The sequence below is a fragment of the Mugil cephalus genome, chromosome 14 (assembly GCF_022458985.1).
Source record: "Mugil cephalus isolate CIBA_MC_2020 chromosome 14, CIBA_Mcephalus_1.1, whole genome shotgun sequence".
Taxonomy (NCBI): domain Eukaryota; kingdom Metazoa; phylum Chordata; class Actinopteri; order Mugiliformes; family Mugilidae; genus Mugil; species Mugil cephalus.
Window position 1 is genome coordinate 11803706 of NC_061783.1, and position 20606 is coordinate 11824311.

Below are 20606 nucleotides of genomic sequence, written 5' to 3' on the forward strand. Positions count from 1 at the left end.
ACCGTAATCCATCAGAGGACGTTGTTTCTGAGGGAACGTAACTATGACGCAGTCGCGCTTGTGCGTACGACTCTTTCCGGTTCAATGGCAGCCATCTTGTTTCCCCTTGCTAGCTAAATAAAATAAATAATACGCTGAGCCGGACTTCACTTCGAACCCGTAAAAGAAAGTGAGTAAAATTAAAATTAATTTATGTGTAGAATGTTTACGTGAAAGTTGTCCGTGTTGGGTGGAAGTAGGGGCCATCTCTGCACTTCTTTTCATGTGCCATTCTTGACCAATAGACGATTGTTTTGGAAGATGAACATAGGCGCCATTTCCCTCCCCGCTCTCTGAGGCGCTTATTGGTGGCCCGCTGAAAGCATCCCGGGCGGTGAGGAAACTAACGTTTTGTGTCCACCATTTTGGCTCTCGTCTGTATGGTCGTCAAACGGATTGGCTATTTCTGTCGGACCCCGAATGGCGTCAGTTGCAGAACGAACTTAGCCCTAAAAACCTTGATTGGTGGAATCTAGTCCGAGGTTTGATTGGTCTGAAGGACAGATCCAAACGTTGTCTTTATTGGTTAGACTGTTTCTTCCTAGCTCTGCAAAGCTTTGCAAACTTTCATATGATGGCAGGACACGTTGTCAGTTGTGATTAAAATCACACACTGCGGATAGTCACCAGTGTGCATCTCGTACAAGCTAACATTAACTTCACTAACGTTAGCACGAAGTCACGATCAACAATGACCATCGTAACGTTAGCCAGTAGTGCTAAATGTCTGTGCCTGTCCTGAATGCTTAGCCGTGGATATGTCAGAGTTTAGCCCTATAATTATATCCCAGTGTTCACGCTTGTTTTTATCGACGTTAGTGTAATTGATTATTAAACCTTGACTTCTCCCTGGTAGCCTCGGCTGTAGCATTGTTTTCAGTGTCTCCTGCTAGCCACTTTGTTTGCCCTGTCTTTTAATGTTTAATGGGGCGACAGAGTTAAAGTGCAACACGGTGCTAATATCTGAGGTGTTAAAGAACAAAGTTGCCCTGGTCACGGTGCATATTCCGACCTCCGTATTTCTATAGAAATTAAGTGTCTCTTTGTTTCTTATTCAGGTCAGTAACTAAATCCCCACACTAGCAGCTACACTGAGCTCCATGGTTTAGGGCTGAAACTACACTTTAAACATACAGAAACCTTATTATTGAGGTGTACGATATAAAGAAAATAATAGTCTCTATCATATCCCCTGTGAATAAAAGACATTCAGGTGTGGTTCAGCATTTTCTGTTCCTGCAGCAGAGGAGACAAATAATCTGTACTATATCATAGTCTTACACACTTTATAGTTCAGTTAATTTATTACTCTGGACTATGTACATTCATTTTTGTGCGTTTTTTTTTTTTTTTAATCTAGCGGCCACGTAATCTTTGTAATGAGTGGAGTATTAAACTCTTCAGAGAGCTAAATATGAGTGACCCGGCTTACTGTGTAGTTTTGCAGGTGGGCATGTGTTTTGCATGTTTGTGGATGAATGCTTGGCTTGGCTTGGCTACCCAGAGGTTGCTGTGTGTTTATGAAACCCAACTTCTGCTTGGTGCATGTTTATCTCCAAACAGCGTCAGTGAGAGCAAACATGTCCCAGCTACGGGCAGCACAAGTCATGGGAAGGTCTCATTTGTATTGTGACCTTGCCAGGTGTCATTACTGAGGCATTTTCGGTAGCCAGAATGCACCAGCGGAGAGAGCTGCCCTGGCATGGCAGCCATAGTAAAGAGATTAATCTTTGTGCGGCTCCAATCTACTCATTAACTGGATGTCTCTAGTACCTGTATTAGTCCCTATGCTGTTCACAAAAATAGAAAAGGGAACATTTAGCTTTGTTTCTCTTGAGTCTCTATCTTGCTCTCACCCCCTCCCTCCACTTGTTCTACCCCTCCCATCCTGTAACAACTCTCCTCTCTGTCCTTCTCCATCCTTCCTGTTCCCCTCCCCCCCTAGGTTTTTCATTGATGGGGCAGGTTTGCTCTCTTCCTCTCTATCTTAAGCTTGTATTCCACACTACAGTAGGGATTTGCAGTCATATGCAGCGTAAACTTAAGACAAAACCACAGCTCTTTTGCTTCTAAATACTTAACTATCTAAAGCTTTTCGTGTCTTAATGAGTTTGCATATCAGATATGGAATCATTTATCTATCCTGCAGTGCATTACACGCAGGTCATGCATACCGAGCAGCGATGACCTGCCCTGATGTTGTAAAGCCATGGTTTTCAGCGCACAAGTATGCACATTAAACCGGAAGCCCTTTAACAAGAAGGGCATTGTATGACATTGCTGACGTGTTTTTCTGATGATGTTTTAATTGTGGAAGTTGCTGTGAGCATAGTTTTCGGGGTCAGGACAACAATGTCTTTGTTTACAGATTTTAACCCGCATCTCTTAAATGTTGTTTACGGTGTCAACAAAAACGTCGAGAGTCAAATGCACTCTCCTCTTCCCCCCTTCTTCCACAACTTCTATCCAGTCAGCTGATCTTATCTGTTTTGTACACAGCTTCTGCAATGATCTGCTCTGCTGCAATTAGTCTTTGTGTAAACTTAAGTGACACCCTAGTTAAAGTTTCATGGGATTAATGTTGCAACTGCGGTAAGTTGTATAACCAAATGTTCCCATGAGTCATAAATTAGTTGAAAAGGGTATAATTTATCTAATTTATATTCTGAACAGATAATGAGTGACCGTGCATGTGGACAAATTTGTTCTTTTTTTTTTTTCAGCATAATATTAACAGTACAATGAAACTCATTATAACAGCTAGGATGGTTAGAGGCTAGATGTTTGCTGTGTCTACCTGTGACTGTGAGCAAGGAGAAACGAGAGAGCAAGGACAAAATGTGCGCGCGTGTGTGCGTGTAAAGGCCGCGCACACGTTTGAGACAGAGAGTCTGCCTAATATGCTTTTGTACTTTAAATCATGTGGATGCAACATGCGGCATCCATTCTGGCACTTGAGTTAGCCAGTGAGGTCCAGCACGGCTGCCTGCATCACTGCGCTGTCAGCCTGTAGCGGCAGAGAGGAGGCGGAGCGGAGGGAGACATTTAGTTTGACATTGTAAATAAGCAGAGACCAGTTGTCAGAGAGCAGCCCGTGGAGCCTTCCTCATCCGTCCAGCAGCAGGACAGGCAGGCACCGCTCGAGGACAAACAATGCAGAGGCAAGCCGCTACTAGCACACCCTCATGCACTCCCTGGAGAGCTTTCCGCAACTTTATTCGCTCTTTTTCGCGTATTCTCGTCTCTACTCCCTCTTCCTCTTTTCTTTTCCCTGACCCCTATCCTGCAGCTCAAGGTAACTTAGAGCAGGAAGTTGGCTATCGGTAAAAGGGGGTTGGGCGGAGGAAGGAGGTGGAGCAGGGGATGTGTCACGGCTGACTGGTGTGTGCAGCGTCCAATAGCTTAGGAGGACACTGTGTTCTCACTGGCTGCGAGAGCCGGAGGGAGGTGCGAGCCGGGTGTGAGGCGGGGTTTGAGTATCATGTAGCATGCTAGATTGATTACTCTTGAATGTTAAAGGGGAAGGAGGCTAGAGATTTTTGTCTGTGAGTCGGGAGTGCCGCTCTACTCTTTGCCTGTTGTTGCCTGCTGCTGTGCTGGTCTTCTGTACCATCTCACCCAGTTCTCTGTATCCGGCCAGGGGTCAGCTCAAAGGCAAACATATGGGACACAGGCTAAAGCGAGGGAGAAGGGCTGGAGAGTCAAAGGAAAGAGAGGAGGTCAGCAAGTTGAGAGGACTTGCTAAAGAGAGAAAACAGGAGATACAGGGGCTGTGTGTCTAGGTACGAGGACGTTGGGGTGCTGTTGAAGGAGACAGGGCAATGTGTAAAGGGAGAGTGGGAGAGAGAAGGGGGAGGGGTAGAAGAAGGGGGGGCTTGCTCTTCACTGTGTGTCCGGGCTTAGAGTCTTTTTTAAAGCCGTCCAGTGGAGCCAGAGTGCCTTTTGTCTGTTGATACGATCAGGGGACTGGAGGAAGTGGAGGAGCATGAGAGAGTTTTTCAGTCAACCTCTGTTGCTCGCTGCTGCTTTCAAGGAGACTTGGACAGGGCTCTCTGTTTCCCTCTGCTCTGCCGTGCTCCGACAGGGCAGACCGTTCACCATGAAGGGCACAGGGGTAAGTGCAAGAGCTAAAAACACGCACGCATAGAGAGAAGACCTGTCAAGTTAAGTTGCTTTGAGTTTCTGAATAAATAGTTAATTTCTCTTCACTTTTGCATGTCTGTTTGTCTGTCTGTCTCTCCATCACGCTCTGCAGAGATGAGACACTGTCTGTCCTTTACAGCCGTCCTCAATCCCCCTCCCTCTCCTGTCCTGTAGTACTCTCCTTGAGAGACTGGTGTTGTGCGTTTTCTGTGTGTGTGTGTATCTTTTATCCATACGTGCCCTTCACTTGTCACTTCAGAGCAGCATTGATGGTTTTAGAGAACAACCTTTAGACATCGTTTTGTCCTCAGAGTAACTATACTCGGTGAAATATTTGTGCCTTTACGTGTCACCTGTCTTGACTTTCTACCAACCATGCACACAAACACACACTTCAGCACTTAGTCAGTGCCTTGTTATCGACTGTATGAAAGTGCACGGCTGCCAGATAATGACTTTGTGCTCTTCAGTGTCTCGGCTGTGTTAATGTCCTGGGGGGGCCTGTGGCCACAGCGCCTCGGGGTGCTGGTTGAAACCCCAGCTTCCCCCCCCCCCCCCCCCCGATGTCCTTGTTAACATTTTAGCGCCCAACACTGACGCAGAGCCCGAGCAGCAAAGAAGGGGCATCCATGTTGAAAGAAAGGAGATTTGTGGCACACGGAGAACTCTTAAGAAGATAACTCCGTGCTGTTGTCACTGTGGGTGTCAGGGGGTCCCCAGGGGTTGGAGGTGCAGCTGGTTGTAGTGACCTCAGGACCCCCCCCCCCCCCCCCCCCCCCCCCCCCCCCCCACCTCCACCGCCCCTCCCCGACAGTGCCAGACGCCCAGATGGGACGGACTGTCAGCCTGTCAGCTCCGGGCGAGGAGGAGGCTAATAGTTTGATCTGATCTCTTCTGATGGAATCTTTGGAGGGTGCCTCTTCTCTCACTTGCCTCCGACTCCCTTCCTCTCTCTCCTCCCCTGCTCCCTAATTGAAAGTTTCCATTGGTGCCTCTGACAAAACAAAGTCCCGTTGGGGAAAAGGAAAGAGAGAGAGGGAGCGAGAGAGATTGAGAGAGGGAGACTAAAAATAACTCTTAAGTTGAAGCCCTTGCTGCCAAATCCCAGCGTTGGCTGCTGTCTGCATGAGATTTGAATATCATCCGTGCCCTGTGTTGTGCGAGGGGAGGAAAAAAGTAAACGAAACACGCCAACCGCTCACACATAACCAGGCCTTTCAGCTTATCAATAAGGTGACCACTGCCGCCGCACGTTCGCTCTTTTGCCCTTGGCCGCACTGTTTTTACATGTGTACACTGTCACTAAAGACACCGTGCGAGCAGCCGGGGGGAGTCGGCTGTGTCCCGGCTTGTAATATGCAGGTACCTTAGGCCCTGCCTACTTTGACGACAGAGACCGGGCCTAGCGCTGGATGAAGGTCACAGGAATGCGAGATTGACTCCTGCAGTCTCTCTGTCAGCAGCGAGAAAGGAAACATGCAGAGGGAGATGTGAGGACACGGAGGAAGTGAAATTCAAAGCAGAATGAAGAGCACAAATAAAAAAGTACAGTATGCGTCGCTTCTCGTAAAGAGCACGCAGCCTGAACCGCCGGGGTCACTTAAGTGCTGCAGTGAAAGTTGAAAAACCTGTCCTTTTCTATCCTCCCCCTCTCCCTCCCCTTCTCTCTTTCATCTCTCCCTCTCTCTCCCTCCTCCCTCTCTGGTTTCTCTCTCTCCTCTGTTGAATGACCTTGGGAGATCAGTGACTAGTACTTCCTGGAGTTGGCTTGAAGCAGAACCAAGGGCAAAGTTTGCAGGGCCGTTTGGTCGGCTCGCTCGGCCCGGCCACGCCAGGGTGATGTTGCACTGCGGGTCACAACGGGCACGTCCTCCTGCAAAACCCCTGCGCGTTCTTTTTTTAATCACAACCCATTTGTGCCAACATCTGTGAAAATGTTGTGCATACAACGAGTAGTTAATCTGTAATTCCTGACTGGGAACTTCTTGTTTTTTGTTTGAGTAGATCATTTACCCCGCATGCTGTACCCACGCCAGTTTGTTTCTGTGCGGTGTTTGTGATTGGGTTCATTGAGGTGAGTGCTTTAGTAGTTCAGAACCTGTATACAATGTGATTTCAACCTTATTTATAGTCATGATTTAAAATGAATGTTTGCTAATCTGACAGTTGTTACTGTATAGGTTGTGTTTATTCTCTCTGTTTGACTACACTCAATTAGAACTGAAACCGATAACACGTCCAGGTTTATAGAAATGTAGCATAAATAGAGTTGCGTTTGTTTTTCTGCTTGGGGCGCGACTTAAGATGTGGCAGACTTCCCCCTCTCAGTAACCTTGCTTCACGACTGCCCAATCACTGACACTTTGACACGGCAGCATGTGGAAAATTGACCTCTTGTTCAAGATGTGTCTGTGGAGCAATGAGCATCCCAAAAGTTGGGAAAAGCATGTCTTAATCATTTATAATGAAACCAAGCGGCCCAAATCAGTGCGTGTTGGTACGTCGTTACTCTTTGTACAGCCGGATATTTAAAACTGTGACAAGTCCCGACACAGAAGGTTATTTTGAGGTCACGATATGGGGAAAGAAATTTCCCTTGTTGACACATTTACTCTTGTAACTTTGCTGATATGATTAGTTTTTGGCTCTATATCTAAACAATCATGTAACAATGTATTATATACTGGGTTGGGGAAAAAAGAGAGGTTGTTAACTGAACTTTTGTACTGCTTATACATGTAACATGTAATGTTTGCTTTAATTTGTTACACCCGACACAGATTCTTTTATTTATTTTGTTGTTGGTCACATCAACTCAGCGCCTATGTGCTTAAATCCAAAGTGTCAGTCCAGCTTGAGGGACCGATGCGGAATGAAACGACTACTTCTTCACCACAGTGACAGTGATACTGAAACACCTCAGGGAAAAGTTCACTCTTCGGTCTCAAACGGACCTTCGGGTCGTCCTAAACTGCCTCTTTCGACTACACTCAGCAAAATTTAGCTCAGTTTGCGCCAATCTCCGGGTCATTAAGAGGGCAATTGACGACAGAACGTCACGTCTAAACTTAACGGCAATTAAATAATTCAGCTATTATCTCTTTTTAAACGACGACAACATGGACGTTTACTGTTTTTTTGCTGGATCTTTTGCATCTTCCCTCTTTGCCTTCTCACTTATCCCAAAGAGCAAATGAAAAGACCCACAGCTAAGTGATGCTATCTTGTTGTTTTTTCCGGTCCTCTGCCTTCCTGGTTGGACTGATCCAAGGTCCCATCAGGTTTATTTGGACAGGAATTGAAGGCTCGTGTAAAGTGGTGTGATGTCAGAGTTGCAGCGAGTTGCCAGTGCTGCTACGAGTGGCCACTTGATGTGACGTGCCAGAAAGCGCGGGCGGGGGAGAGTGGCGGAGGGGTGGTGGGGGGGTATGGATGAGGCAGAACAAGAGAGGAGAGATGCAGGACCTTGCTGGCAGAACAACATTAGCGCTGATTCAGCTGCTGCAAACAGAGCAGCATCGACTTTCTCAGAGAAGTTGGACGAGGGGGGATCAGGTAAAAGTAAGTCAGACGGAGGAATAGAGAAGCGCACACGGGTGACACTGACGAGAGATGCAGAGACGCTAAAGGAGGAAGAGCAAGTTGCATAGTTGGACGAGGCCGGCATAGCGCAAACATTTTGTCCCTCAGAGACACACACACACACACACACACAGACACACACAGACACAAGCGCAGTTCGTAGGAAACCCAACACCGGCATTTGTCTGTCTGGATGACCTGATGAAGGACAACAGAGCTGCAGGGAAGAGGAGATGAGAGCAGCGCACAACAACACCGTGTACCCTACTATAGCGTACAGTAGCGGCTCAGAGGAAGAGATGAGCTCGTCAAGTTCATTGCGCAGTATGTTCAAAAATAGTAAGTTCACATCAGGCGTAATGCATTCGCAGCATTTTTTGACACTTTATCTTGAGTGAATTAAATTGCTCACAACAAGAAGTCACACGGGGACCGGGCTAACAAACTTAAGCAAATTCTTTAGTGCAAATTTCCATTTAAGTAATGCTGCAATTATACATATGACAGAGCTTAAATACAGGCAAATAGTGCTTATCAGTGCAGATAGAGACATCTTAACTCTTTCTCTCTGTTGCCTGCATCAACCTCCATGCACTTCACATCTCTTCTAATGTTTATTAGCTGTTTTGGAGTTTGAAAGATTCCCACTCGTGTTTGAAAAGACCAGGCGTAGACCATAAAAGGTGTTGCACCCTGTCAGCAGAAGACATTATGTTCTGCACTTGTGTGTCAGACATCGACGGGCTCCCACGCAAACTTTCCATTGATGCAAAACCGAGGGGAATATGGTAATATTGGTGTACTGTAGGTAGAGCGTGCTAGCTAGCTGGGGGAACAATGCTCAAGGGCGTGTTGATACTTAACCCTCCTCTTCACATATGTTGTTCTGCTTTTCTCCCCTCTCTCACGCTTCGGCCTGCCTCTCGTCACACTTTCTTTTTCATTTCTTCTCACATATTGACTTCCCCTCCTCCTTCCGCCGGTCTGCTTACTGTGTGGTTTTGTATTTACATTGAAGGTCATGGGGTCAGGAAGAGGGGGTTGCGGGTGTGTGTGTGTGATTTAATAATAGCACTGCCCTCCGAGTGTTTTCAAAGAAGACACAGGAGTTTAGGAGAAGTGAGGTGCACGTAAGAGGAGAAGACGACGAAGGAGACATTTGGCGTGTTTTCTTTTTTTATCAGTTGAATCATTTGCTGCTTCAAGTAATCTATTCTGCGGTTTTTATTTATGGGCTATAGCATTGTAACCATGGTTATTAGCCTGGTGGTCATTTGTAATGTTAAGCAATTTCCCTAATTATTTCTTATCAAGCCACCAGTTGGAGAGAGCTACACAAGCCGCCCGGCGCACAGCGCAAACACAGACACACAAGGATGTCTTGTTCACATTTATCACAAGATCAAGTGCCGATAAGGTCGCTAACGCTGCGTTTAGCCGCAGAAGCAAATAGCTTTTCCCTGCTCTTGTTTTGCTCACCCCTGTTTGTGCGGCCGGCAGAGGTCACCTACCGTGCAGCTGAGAGAGAGAGAGAGAGAGAGAGGAAAAAACTACAATTCCCATCAGTGATTTCCGGGCCCTGCGGTATGCCGGGATTGTTCAGGATGCTGCAGGTTTTCAGTCAACCTTGAAATGCAACTGGACACTGGAGCGTCAGACAGGGAAGGGGAGACACTGTCAAGGTCAATCACTAGCCTGGCATGCCACAGCTACAAACGGCCTGATTGATTTATATAAAGCACCCCCCCCCCATCCCAACCCTCACCCGGCATTCTGTCTTATTGATTCAGGCTACTGTCTGTTGAAAACTGGACACGACAGGATTATTTAGTCACTTCTACAACTGCCAGTAAAGCAATATTTCCTGTCGAAATAAATCAATCAATCGAAGGGTCTGCATGAATCAGTGAATTATCAGTTTTTTAAGTATTTACAGCTGCACTTGTTGGAGGAGCTGCTGCGGACCCCCCAAGTCAAAACAATCGCTTACAACAAAGTTGTAACAGAACTTAGTGGAGGGACACGTAGGACGGAGTGTTTTGAAAGGCTGTCTTTTGTATTGTGTTGGCCTGTCAGCTGGACCTGGGATGGAGCCATTCACGCTGGCTGGCCCAGAGTGAGAAAAGAAAGAGAAGATAAAGAGGAGACCCCCCTCCCCTCTCCCCAACACTCTGTCTTTGTAGTGTCATGTCTCCCTTTCTCCCCGTCTTTCTGTCTTGTTTGACCCACATAGCTGGTTTGCACAGCGTTCTGGCTGTGGCCCTGTCTGTCTCTTACCTCCCCCTGTTAAAGCCTTTGGCACTTTGTCTTAGCGCTGGATTAATGCTGAACTGGACAAGGCACCAGTCCTCCCTCGGCAACACACACACACACACACAAACACACACACAAACACATCTCGTTTCTCTTGAGTAGCTCCACACACTCATCTCTTGTTCTCCCCCCACCCCTCCTCGCATTTCTTTTTCTCCTCCTCCTCCTTTCTGCCGAATCTTTTAAACGGCGAAGGGAAAGAGTGCGATCGAGACACTCCAAACTCTACATGCTCAGACAGGCAGGCCAATATTCCCCCAGCAGATTCCTGGCATGCCATAGTAACCTGCTGGATCCTCTTTCAAACCTCCAGACTGCTTGTAGGAGCACTGGCTCTCATGTCTACACACATGTGTTGGCAATAGTTTGTTTCACTTAACAACTTGTGGATGTTTTCGTGAGCTTGCGTCTCTGTGTGCGCTCACAATCTGTCAGTTTCTCTAGGCCGCAGACGCACCTGGGTCTCCTAGATCTGTGGCTGTAGCATTGTCCTCATTGCGCGGGGTCACCAGCAGCAATTGATTTGCACGTGGTGCGCTTGTGTTTGTGGAGGAGCTGCAGCTGTGTGCCGAAGGTGAGACAGCCATTCATAACCAGGGAGCGTGCAGCCAGTCTGGTGGTGGGTTCTTGGGCATGTCAGCAGCCCACGAGGACAAGAATAGAAGCCAGTCTGGGTTCTATTTTAGATTTCAGTGTATTATAATTATAGGCTGCGATAGGATATGTGGTTCTGACACACGGGAAGAGCTCTGGGCAGAACAGGATTGGTTTGGACTGACTTCATAGTCCGTGTCCTGGTGTCTTTTGTCTTTGACCTGCCCTGACCCTCTCTGAATCTCCGTGTCCGTCTCACTTTTCTTTCCTGTTTCGGATTTTCTAATAATTCACCATTTGCTTACACCTAAATTATTTTCTGTCCTCCTTCCTTGCAGCCAAGTAGAAGATGTCCTCAGATGGCTTTGGAGCCGGGAGCAGCGATGCCCAACAAACCTTGCAGTCCTTCTGGCCTCGCGTCATGGAGGAGATCAGGAACTTGACTATGGTTCGTTATAGCTTCTCAAACATAACACACACAAAAATGGAAAAATTCCTTCTAACTGAATATCCCTCTGTCGTCTTCAGAAGGATTTCCGTGTGCAGGAGTTGCCTCTAGCTCGAATCAAGAAAATCATGAAGTTGGATGAGGATGTAAAGGTGAGAGGAGAATAAGTCGATAAGTGTGAAATAAATATCAAAATCATTGGAATGTATGCACATGAGAAATTTGATCAATAAAAGGATGAAAATATGGTGATTTTAGCCAGGTCATGGTGGCTTATTTTCATTTCTGTGTTTGCTTCTGCTGATATAAATGATGTTAATACCTTAAAGCTTGATGAGAAATGTTCCTTAGTTTAGCACTTGTCATGTATTGCGGTCACGGTCAATGGCCTCTTGAGTTCAACCCACTCGCCGACTCTATATGCTTTGATTAGAGTCTAGAGTCTAACAAATTTTATTTTTGCTTCAACACAGTAAAAGTATATCAAAAGGTCAAGGATCGTTTTGCAGAATTACAAAGCTCATTACGTAGCACAGAGCTGTTAATGTGACCTGACGTTGCAGCCTTTAGAAGCAGCTGTTGACCCGCTTTTAGTTTAGATCAGTCAGTTGTAGATTTGAATCACTTGTTGACCTATTTTTGGTGTAATTTGTAGTAAAATGCCACCAGAGGTACAGTCATTTAACACCTTCATTTCATTTAGTTTAAAACATATGAAAGCAGTCATTTCAAACACCTCTTGAGATCTCCCTTCAGATCTGTTCAGGGCCATAACGAACACACCCAACTCTTGCCAAATAGGTAGTTAAGGCTCATGGGTGACTTACATTACTTTTTCACCGATGCGCCGGATTATCTGACGGGAGTGTTCATGGAAAGCCTTAGAACATGCGTGTGTGTGCTTGGACACGTCGCGTCACGAGTGCTATCCCCTTAGTTAAGCAGCAGCAGCAGCTTAAAGCAGTAAAGAGATCAGGAGATCATCAACATATGAGGAAAAGACCCTTCTGCCGGCCCTGACACAGCAGCTTTTACAGCGGCTTGGCGCTAACGCGGCCCATCTTGAACATTTAAGCTTCACATTTTGAGACGATGCAATAATAATTATACAGCAAATTGACTTAGTAATTTACCACCTGACAAAAGTAAAGAGAAGCTGCTGGGTTAGATGGTAACACTCGGTTGTAATGAAATTAATAAAAAAAAGTTAAAACATTTTGAATAATTTCCTGATGTAAATCTGCACCTAAACCAATAATTGCATCGTCGTTCTTAACACGTGAACGCACTTATTGCTTTTTTTTTGCCGCGCATTGATTTTAATGTAGCCACTTGTGACTCAGGTCTTGAGTGATTCACATTATTGCGGATGCGTGATTGATAGTCTGTGGGTGTATTTAACCAGGTGTAACAATATCTCCTCTGTGCAGATGATCAGTGCGGAGGCTCCGGTCCTGTTTGCCAAAGCGGCTCAGATCTTCATCACAGAGCTCACCCTCAGAGCGTGGATCCACACCGAGGACAACAAGAGGCGCACACTGCAGGTCAGATCCACACTCCAGATGCGGGAACTCCTCTCCTGTTTTTCCTTTTTATACCACCTCTTCTGTCCTATTTGTTGGGGCGTTCCTGCTGTGATGGTCACCCTTTCATGCTCTTTCTGCCACCTTTTTCTTTTTAACTCTTCTCCAACACTTTCGCCTCAATCGGCTTCCTTGTCGGTTTGTTGTTTTCCTTTCGCTAAGTGCTTGTGTGTATACAAGCAGCAGCCCCATACCAGCATCCCCTTGAGGTCTCTCTCTCTCTGTTAACTTCTTTCTCCCTCCACTGACTTTAAAAGCAAAGCTGGGCGGGCGCTGGTGACCCACTTTTCTCCCCCCCTTGTGCCATTTCGCCTGCTCGGCCGTCCCAAAGTTGAATAAGAGGGACTCTGGGAAGATAATAGAGAATAAAGAGGCAGATAACGTGAAAGCGTTGATGGAAACGGTTGGTTTAGAGCTCGTCTCACCTGTATGTCAAGACTATGGAGCAGAGCATGAAAGCCTTTAAGTCCGCTTTATACATTCACATACCTCCGAGAGATTAGCAGCCGGTGGATATATGTGTTTGCAAACACAGGTAGAAATAGAGGCTGGAAAAAATATGAAGGAAGGGGGAAGGCCTAATTTGGAAATCTGCTCACTCTATTATAGTCTTGGCCTATCTCCCTCTCTCTAATGACAGCCACATTTCCTTAATGCTCCGTGTTGTTAGACTTCCACACTACATGCTTGAAATAGAAACTTCATCTAGCGCGTGAATGCGCACATGTTAATTACATTTTACACCACAGATGACGCATTAGGCACATGTGACGTACGTGTGATGTTTTTTTTTTTTTTTGCCTAAGCCGGGGGAAAGCAGGACCCTCCAATAACACGAGCACAGGAGCCCGAGTCCTATTGTGAAGGGGGCACGCCAATTGGCGTCACCATAGCGACGCTCATCAATAGAACAAGTGTAGATGTGACCTGATGTTACCAGATATTAATCAAGCCACTATAAATAGCCTCTAGTGCAGGGAGGGCCACAATGGGGGGTCCTGACAGCCAATATCCTGTGGAAAATTCCACAGAGACAGCGCAGCGCTGTGGATATAGGAAGGGATATAGAAGCGGCGCGTGTGTTCACGAGGGCAGGAAATGTCGCTCCCGTTTATTTCCACTCATCTCATACGCACGGATTTGTAGTTTTATTGCGAGGATTGTTGATTTTATTAACCTATTTACCTTTAATGACTGTTTGTTAAAATAGAAAGTAGATTAACTTTAATTTTATATGTCAAGAACTTGAACAGATTATCGTTTAATTATCTCATTGTTTATTCAGCCGATAGTTTTCTTACTTAATCTCAGTTCCCCCTGAAATGACACATTAGCATATTTTGTTGTGTTTGCTCAGCATCAAGAAACTCTGATATATTTACATAACCAAGAAACTTTAGAAGTTGTAATGAGTGAATATTTCACACATTGGCTTGAAAAGGGACTTCTCAGATTAATCTGTTAAATCATTTCACTCTTATTAACTAATCAGTGGAGCTCTAAACTTGGGCTCTTTTCTTTTGCATTTAGTTGTTAGGCAAACACCTGCTCAGTGCTACTGGAAAGTGGGAACAGTATTTCAGTCCCACTGTATCTTCTCATGTGGCTCTTTTGCGGGAGATGACCTCAGACCTTGAGGCGTGTTTATATATAGGTTGTTGCACAAATAGAATCAGCATCAACTCTGACCTCGCCGCCTGACCTTCTGTGTCTTTCATGCTTGCAGAGGAACGACATCGCCATGGCGATAACAAAGTTCGACCAGTTCGACTTCCTGATCGACATCGTGCCCCGGGACGACCTGAAGCCACCGAAACGACAGGTATGGAAAGCGGAGAGCGCTCTCAGCCTCATCGCGGTCTTATCACCCGAACAGCCTCAGGAACACAGCCGGCATCTCAGACACTTTCTTTAAACATTACGACAGGATAAAGAGCTAATCATCTGGGTATTCATCTGAGGTACTTTTCCATTGTTGGCAACCTGGAGGTGCTGTAAACATCCTTGACTGGAAGCTGGGGTTTTCATAACGAGGGCTTTCAGTCGGATGTTTGCAGCATCTCATTGCCTCAGACAGCCAGAAGGAACCCAAGTGAAGTTTTCACCATAAATATCATATCCTGATGGGATAATAAGTACAGTAAATGAAAATGGCACATAATATAGAAGCAGAAGATTGATGGGCAGCATAAAAAAAATTTAGTGTACCAGACGGAGGAGTGAGATATTTAAATTTGTTGTCAAGTAGACTGTCTCCAGGCATGTAAACATCCTACACTCTCAGCTGTGTTGTCATGGAGCTGGGAGAGGGGTGTTTACGCTTCTGGTGATGGAGAAACCTCACGGAGATGAAGCCCTGCTCATTAGTCAGTTATGAGGCAGACCCACACGGGTCAGCGTGTACCAATAACCTAATGTGTGATAACTCTAAGACTTGGATTCAAGCGGTTAAACCAGAAAGTAAACTAAATGTCATCATCAACATTTCTGTGGCTGACCGAAGACGAGGACGCAGCATAAATCAGTCCATACATAAATCAGTTATTATCATATTATTAATTACTAATGATCGCGGACAGAGTCTCTAGTTTAAATTGCTTCATGTTGATAAACCCAAACACATATCATCATGTTCAACTTCGCATGCCTCCAGACATGCAGTGTATGTTATTGACCAGTATGATGCTTGTAATGGATCTTACATCCAGATTACATTACTCCTCCCCAGCCACATCCCATCAGTTATTCATCAGACCTGCTCTCCTCTACAGTTACACTCCCAAAAATAATTCATGGAGATGTAATGGACTGATAGGCCTCCGATGTGTGTGTGTGCATGTGTGTGTGCGTGCCTGTCACATCTTCAGGAGGAGATGCGTCAGACGGTAGCTCCAGCAGAGCCGGTGCAGTACTACTTCACTCTGGCCCAGCAGCCTGGAGCCGTGCAGGTGCAGGGCGCACAACAGGGCCAGCAAACCGCCACACAGACAGCCGCCACCATCCAGCCCGGACAGATCATCATCGCACAGCCACAGCAAGGACAGGTACTACTGACATCTTGTTGTTGTTGTTTTTTTTCTCTCTCACAGGATTGTTCAAAGCAAAATATAACGGACAAATGTGAAAACGTAAAGAAGCATCAAGTCAATACAATCTCAGTTGGATTTTTATAGCTCTGGGCTGGATTACACACAAAAACACACACCTAAGCTGCTTTGGTGTGTGTATATGTGTTTGTGTAACACCTGAAAAATTACTTCTTCCAAGAAGTAGCACATTGCAACTACACCCAGTCCTGGGAATCCCACTGCAAACAGGCTTTTTAGTGGGTCATCCTGCATGGCTTTATTGATATTAGTCTAAGCTCACATTTAGGAGTTGACCACTCTCCCACCAGCAGGAATAACAGGACCTCGAAACACACCCAGCGCACACTGACACATGTGCACGGCCTCTCGACGTATCGCTGCAGAGGAAACACGTGAACTGCTAAACAGAATATTCTCTGATCTCCCATTTACTTGTGTTATGTACTTGTGCGATCAGTCAATTTAATGCAGGGGCTTAACTAAAGGTTTATTATGGTAGAAATGTATAATAAGTGAAGTAAGTGAAGTGCACAACAAAAAAAAGGGGACAAAAGAAACATTTCGGTGCATAAAAACTTTTCAGGTCTTTTTCTATATGTGTTCATCTCATGTGTACAACTGTATAAAATCTGCAAATCACTTGATTTTAATTTAACCAAGTCACACAAAAAAACACAACATTTTCCTAAAAAGCTCTTCAGTCCTCAGGCTTAAAATGTTCTCGCCACCCAGCGAGACAACAGCAAACACGCGTATTTAGGGATACCATTCAGTTGCCTCGCTTTCTAATTATTTCATTCCTACTACTTTTCTGCTAAGCAGCCTTTTCTCTCCGGTTTGGCCTCTGCGTGTCATGTGGCAACGGTGCTGGGCTGCTGTGGTGCTTCCTGCTGCTTCAGCAGACTGCCTTTAGCTGAGCTGTCATACTTGTTTAGACCTGGCCTGATTCACTGTCCTGCTCCTGCTGCTGCAGTCCCAAGTCGCACTTTGACGCTCACCTTATGTAGACTCCATCAAAGGCCATTTTCTAGGTTAGCACTTTTAAAGGTGGGCTTTGAAGTAGTAAGTAAAAAGGTTCAAATTAAAAGGTGCTTTTCAAATCTTGAGATCAAAGATACTAGTTGAATGGTCTCCCAGTGAGCCATGTTTGAAATAAAGCTTATGCAGTTCGTTGTCTACCGGCTCAGTCCTGGTGCAGCTTTGCATCCCGGCAGCTCCTCGTCAGAACATTCACGTCATATTATTCCCTGTTTCACTTGGTAAAAACGAAAGATCTGACCTATAAACAAAAACGACGATAGTTAGCTAGTTAGTTGTTAGCTATCAGTGTTGGACCAATTCAGTCATTTTCCCTCAGGTCAATGTCTGAGCAGTTATAAATCATAAGTACCTGAAAAACTGCAGACGGCCTGTAAATGTATCCACGATGCATGTTTTAAATCTGACCAGACTTATAGGTTTTTCACTTCAGCTTCTTTACTTACTTGCATAATTCATAAACATGCTTCTAAATACCATTTGCCGCTTAAACGCGTCTTTGTTTGCTGCTTAAACATTTAAGCTTTCCGTGCACACATGCCACTCATGCTTACATTTGTGTGTAGAGTTGTTGCAATCGCTGCTGTCTCACTGTGTGTGTCTTTCTCCCATTTTCTCATTCTGTCCTATCGGCCATCAGATGTTGCAAGGTGCCACCATGCAGCAGTTACAGCAAGTGCAGGTGCAATCACAGGGCACACCCATCACGGTAAACACACATACTTTTATACGTTCCCTAACCACACACACACAAAGACGCAAAGGCGACTATATCGGTGCTGCGGCCTGGTAGGTGACCGCCGCCTACAAACCCTGCCCTGCTCAAGTGACTGAAGACTGGAGGGGTGACTGCGGCATCAGATCAGATGGCTTTTCCGGGATAATGTGACAGACAGAAGAGAAAGAGGACTTGAAACCTGCATTTTTACCTCGTGTCTTTCGTGCCTGCTTGATGATCTTTTAACAGACTTTTACACTTATGCACAATACAGAAGAACATTTTATTCCAGGGAAGTTACAGATTTCCCGACTCTTTGCTTTGTGTCAGTCATAAACAACATGCCTGTGCGAGTTACTGTTTTACGCTCGACGTTTGAGCAATGTCTTACTTTCTCTTCACTCGTCTCGCCCCTCCACCAGAGTGCACCCGTCGCCATGCAAGTGGGTGAGGGTCAGCAGGTGCAGATCGTCCAGGCTGCGGCCCAGGGTCAAGCTCAGACGGCTCAAGCCCAAGGCCAGACTATGCAGGTCATGCAGCAGATCATCACCAACACAGGAGAGATCCAGCAAATCCCGGTAAGAAACTGCGCTGTGGAAGGAATGGGCTGTAATGGTGAAAAACCCAGGTAACACAGAGAAGATGGCCACTCTTCATCTGTGTTTGCCACATGATGCGGCATCGTTAGCACTGATGGAACAAACGGGCTTTAAATTTTCACAGTTCAATTGGAGGCATGAAACTTACAAAAATGAACAATTCGCAAGAGGAACGTGAGGCATTCTCTTTGTTGTTGTCCAGAGCAGGAAAATGGCTGTGACCTCTGCGTTCGAATGACCTTAGCTCTAAACTGAACTTTGTCTCCTCCTTGTGTTGATTCACTGCAGGTGCAGCTAAATACAGGCCAGCTACAATACATCCGTCTAGCACAGCCGGTCTCTGGAGCGCAGGTGGTGCAAGGGCAGATTCAGACTCTTGCAAACACCCAGCAGGTAATCAAAAGCTAAAACACAGCATAAACACAACAAATCTACTTGATATCAAAGTATGTAAATGACAGGTTGGTTTATATATATTTATGGTGGAACTCTTTGTTTTGTTTTCAGATCACGCAGACAGAGGTCCAGCAAGGACAACAGCAGTTCAACCAGTTTACTGATGGACAGGTAACAATGAACAAATACAACTTTTTAGTTTTATTTTTGTTTCATTCAGTTTGTTTTCACATGGCATCTGGCTAGCATTTTTGTTGATGGCCTGTTCGCTCTGTTAGGATCGTAAACAAGATTGAAAACGCCATTAATTTAACATTTATTTAGCTAAAAAAAGATTGAGATTAAAATTAGAGTTACAATTAGAAAACCATAAGTAAACTTTGTAATAAAACCTGATGAAATATGTTTTACAAACATTTAACAAACCAAGATTTCTCCAAACTCTAGTACTTAGATGTAATCCCATTAACATCCAACATCACACACACATCGTCTTCATCCCCCCCCCTGTCTCCGTCTCTGTCTTCACAGCAGTTGTATCAGATACAGCAGGTGACGATGCCAGCAGGACAGGAGCTGACTCAACCAATGTTCATCCAGTCCACCAACCAGGCAGGTGACACTCAGGTCACGCAGGTCACCACTGACTGAGCCCGAACCAAGAACCTTCCTCCACACACACACACACACACACACAACACGCACACCAGCCCATGTGATGCAGACAGATGCTGTCGACTAAGGACGCTTGAAAATGAGGGACCTGAGATCTTGTAACACTTATTGTTTGTAATAAATTTAGTACACTGCATCAAAAACCAAAGGGACTCTGATCAACTCTTTCACAACCAGATGTGATACTGCAACCATGTTTAAACATAATAAACTTTTTTTTTTTTTGTACTTCTGTCACATGGAGAAAATGTGCATCAGCTTCCACGGCCCCTGGCAAGTCTTTCCACGGACAAACTCTGTTCTTTCTGTCATCACATGTCTAATATTTACACATTTTGAAAACATGTTTTATTCCTGGCACCGTTTTTGTTCTCCTCATTTGGAAGTGAACTGAGAAAGTGTCCATCTTTGTCAACACAACCTGCTCGGGGCAGATCTGTGTTTGAAGCCGGCCACGGGATTGTTCTCCTCCTGGTTTTGTTCTTCAGTGAATGCCCTCTTCATTGTTTGTCAAGGATGTTGTTTGATGGATGAAATGAAACCACATACCTCAGATAACCCATTTTTTTTTTCCCAGCAAGGTTGATCTATAGGATCTGGAGAAGAGATCTAAGGTTCAGTGATAATTTCATGTAGTTTCTCTGTTGTGTTGTTTTTCCCACATTGATGATGAAGCATGACTTTGTGTTGTAAGGGCTTCAAGCTGTATAGGTTAACTGTGTGTGCTCGTGTTGAAGCACCCACGCCCGTCTTCACTCTTCCATTTTGAACCTTTCATTCATTCTTTCCTCATCCCTCCGTCTGTAGAGCAGTGAGTCTCTGCCAGTTTCAGTCTTGTGCCCCGGTTTAAGTCTCATGTAAAAACACATGACTCCATCTGGAGCAAAAAAAAAAACAACAAAACAAAAAAAAACAACCCTTTTTATAGAGCTCTTTTTTCAGTACAAGTGCTTCTGTTTTGAAATGATGTTTGGGCTCATATCTTTCCCATCATTTTTCTTTTTGTACAGTAATGAATATTATCAATGTTCTTATTATTATTGTTTTTGCATGTAGTTCAAATTGCCAGCATGACATGCAATAGGTACAATTTTATTTTTGACATTCTTTTTTGTAAACAAACTTTGTGAGAAAAATTAAAAACCATAACTTGTCTAAGAGTCCTGCTCTTCTTATTTGTTTTTTTGGTTGTGTGTCACGGAGCACTAATCTTTGTCATCATTGTCTTATTATAGGTGAGTTAAGCTGCTTGCTAGTATGCGGAGAGAGTAGGCAGGAGAGACACGGCAGCTCACCCAACTTGAACCAGCCCAGGCATCCTTGTCCATTTTGTTTCCAGGTAGTCACATCCCACCACTGGAGCGCAGAATATTGTTGTCTTCTATTTAG

At 45.2% G+C, this 20606-nt stretch overlaps 1 protein-coding gene across 6 annotated transcripts; it reads left to right on the plus strand.

Moving 5' to 3' along the window:
• Positions 1–39: 39 nt before the first annotated feature.
• On the plus strand, positions 40–20377 carry nfyc (nuclear transcription factor Y, gamma). Of its 6 annotated transcripts, none has more exons than XM_047604478.1 (11): positions 40–169; positions 11010–11119; positions 11200–11271; positions 12550–12663; positions 14429–14524; positions 15570–15746; positions 17470–17538; positions 17970–18125; positions 18435–18539; positions 18654–18713; positions 19074–20377. In XM_047604478.1, exons 2-11 carry the CDS (start codon positions 11021–11023, stop codon positions 19191–19193), a joined length of 1068 nt encoding a protein of 355 aa, XP_047460434.1. In that variant the 5' UTR covers positions 40–169; positions 11010–11020; the 3' UTR covers positions 19194–20377. The 6 variants fall into 6 exon arrangements, with proteins under 6 accessions (XP_047460434.1, XP_047460439.1, XP_047460436.1 ...); XM_047604480.1 differs by lacking the exon at positions 40–169 and adding an exon at positions 3070–3200; XM_047604482.1 differs by lacking the exon at positions 40–169 and adding an exon at positions 3410–3821.
• The last annotated feature ends 229 nt before the right edge of the window (positions 20378–20606 follow it).

Bases quoted from the DNA above. Each gene is read 5' to 3' on its own strand.
- nfyc (XM_047604478.1), top strand. From the start codon at position 11,021: ATGTCCTCAGATGGCTTTGGAGCCGGGAGCAGCGATGCCCAACAAACC. The intron at 12,664-14,428 runs GTCAGATCCACA...TCATGCTTGCAG, and splicing joins ACAAGAGGCGCACACTGCAG to AGGAACGACATCGCCATGGC. The intron at 18,126-18,434 runs GTAAGAAACTGC...GATTCACTGCAG, and splicing joins GAGAGATCCAGCAAATCCCG to GTGCAGCTAAATACAGGCCA.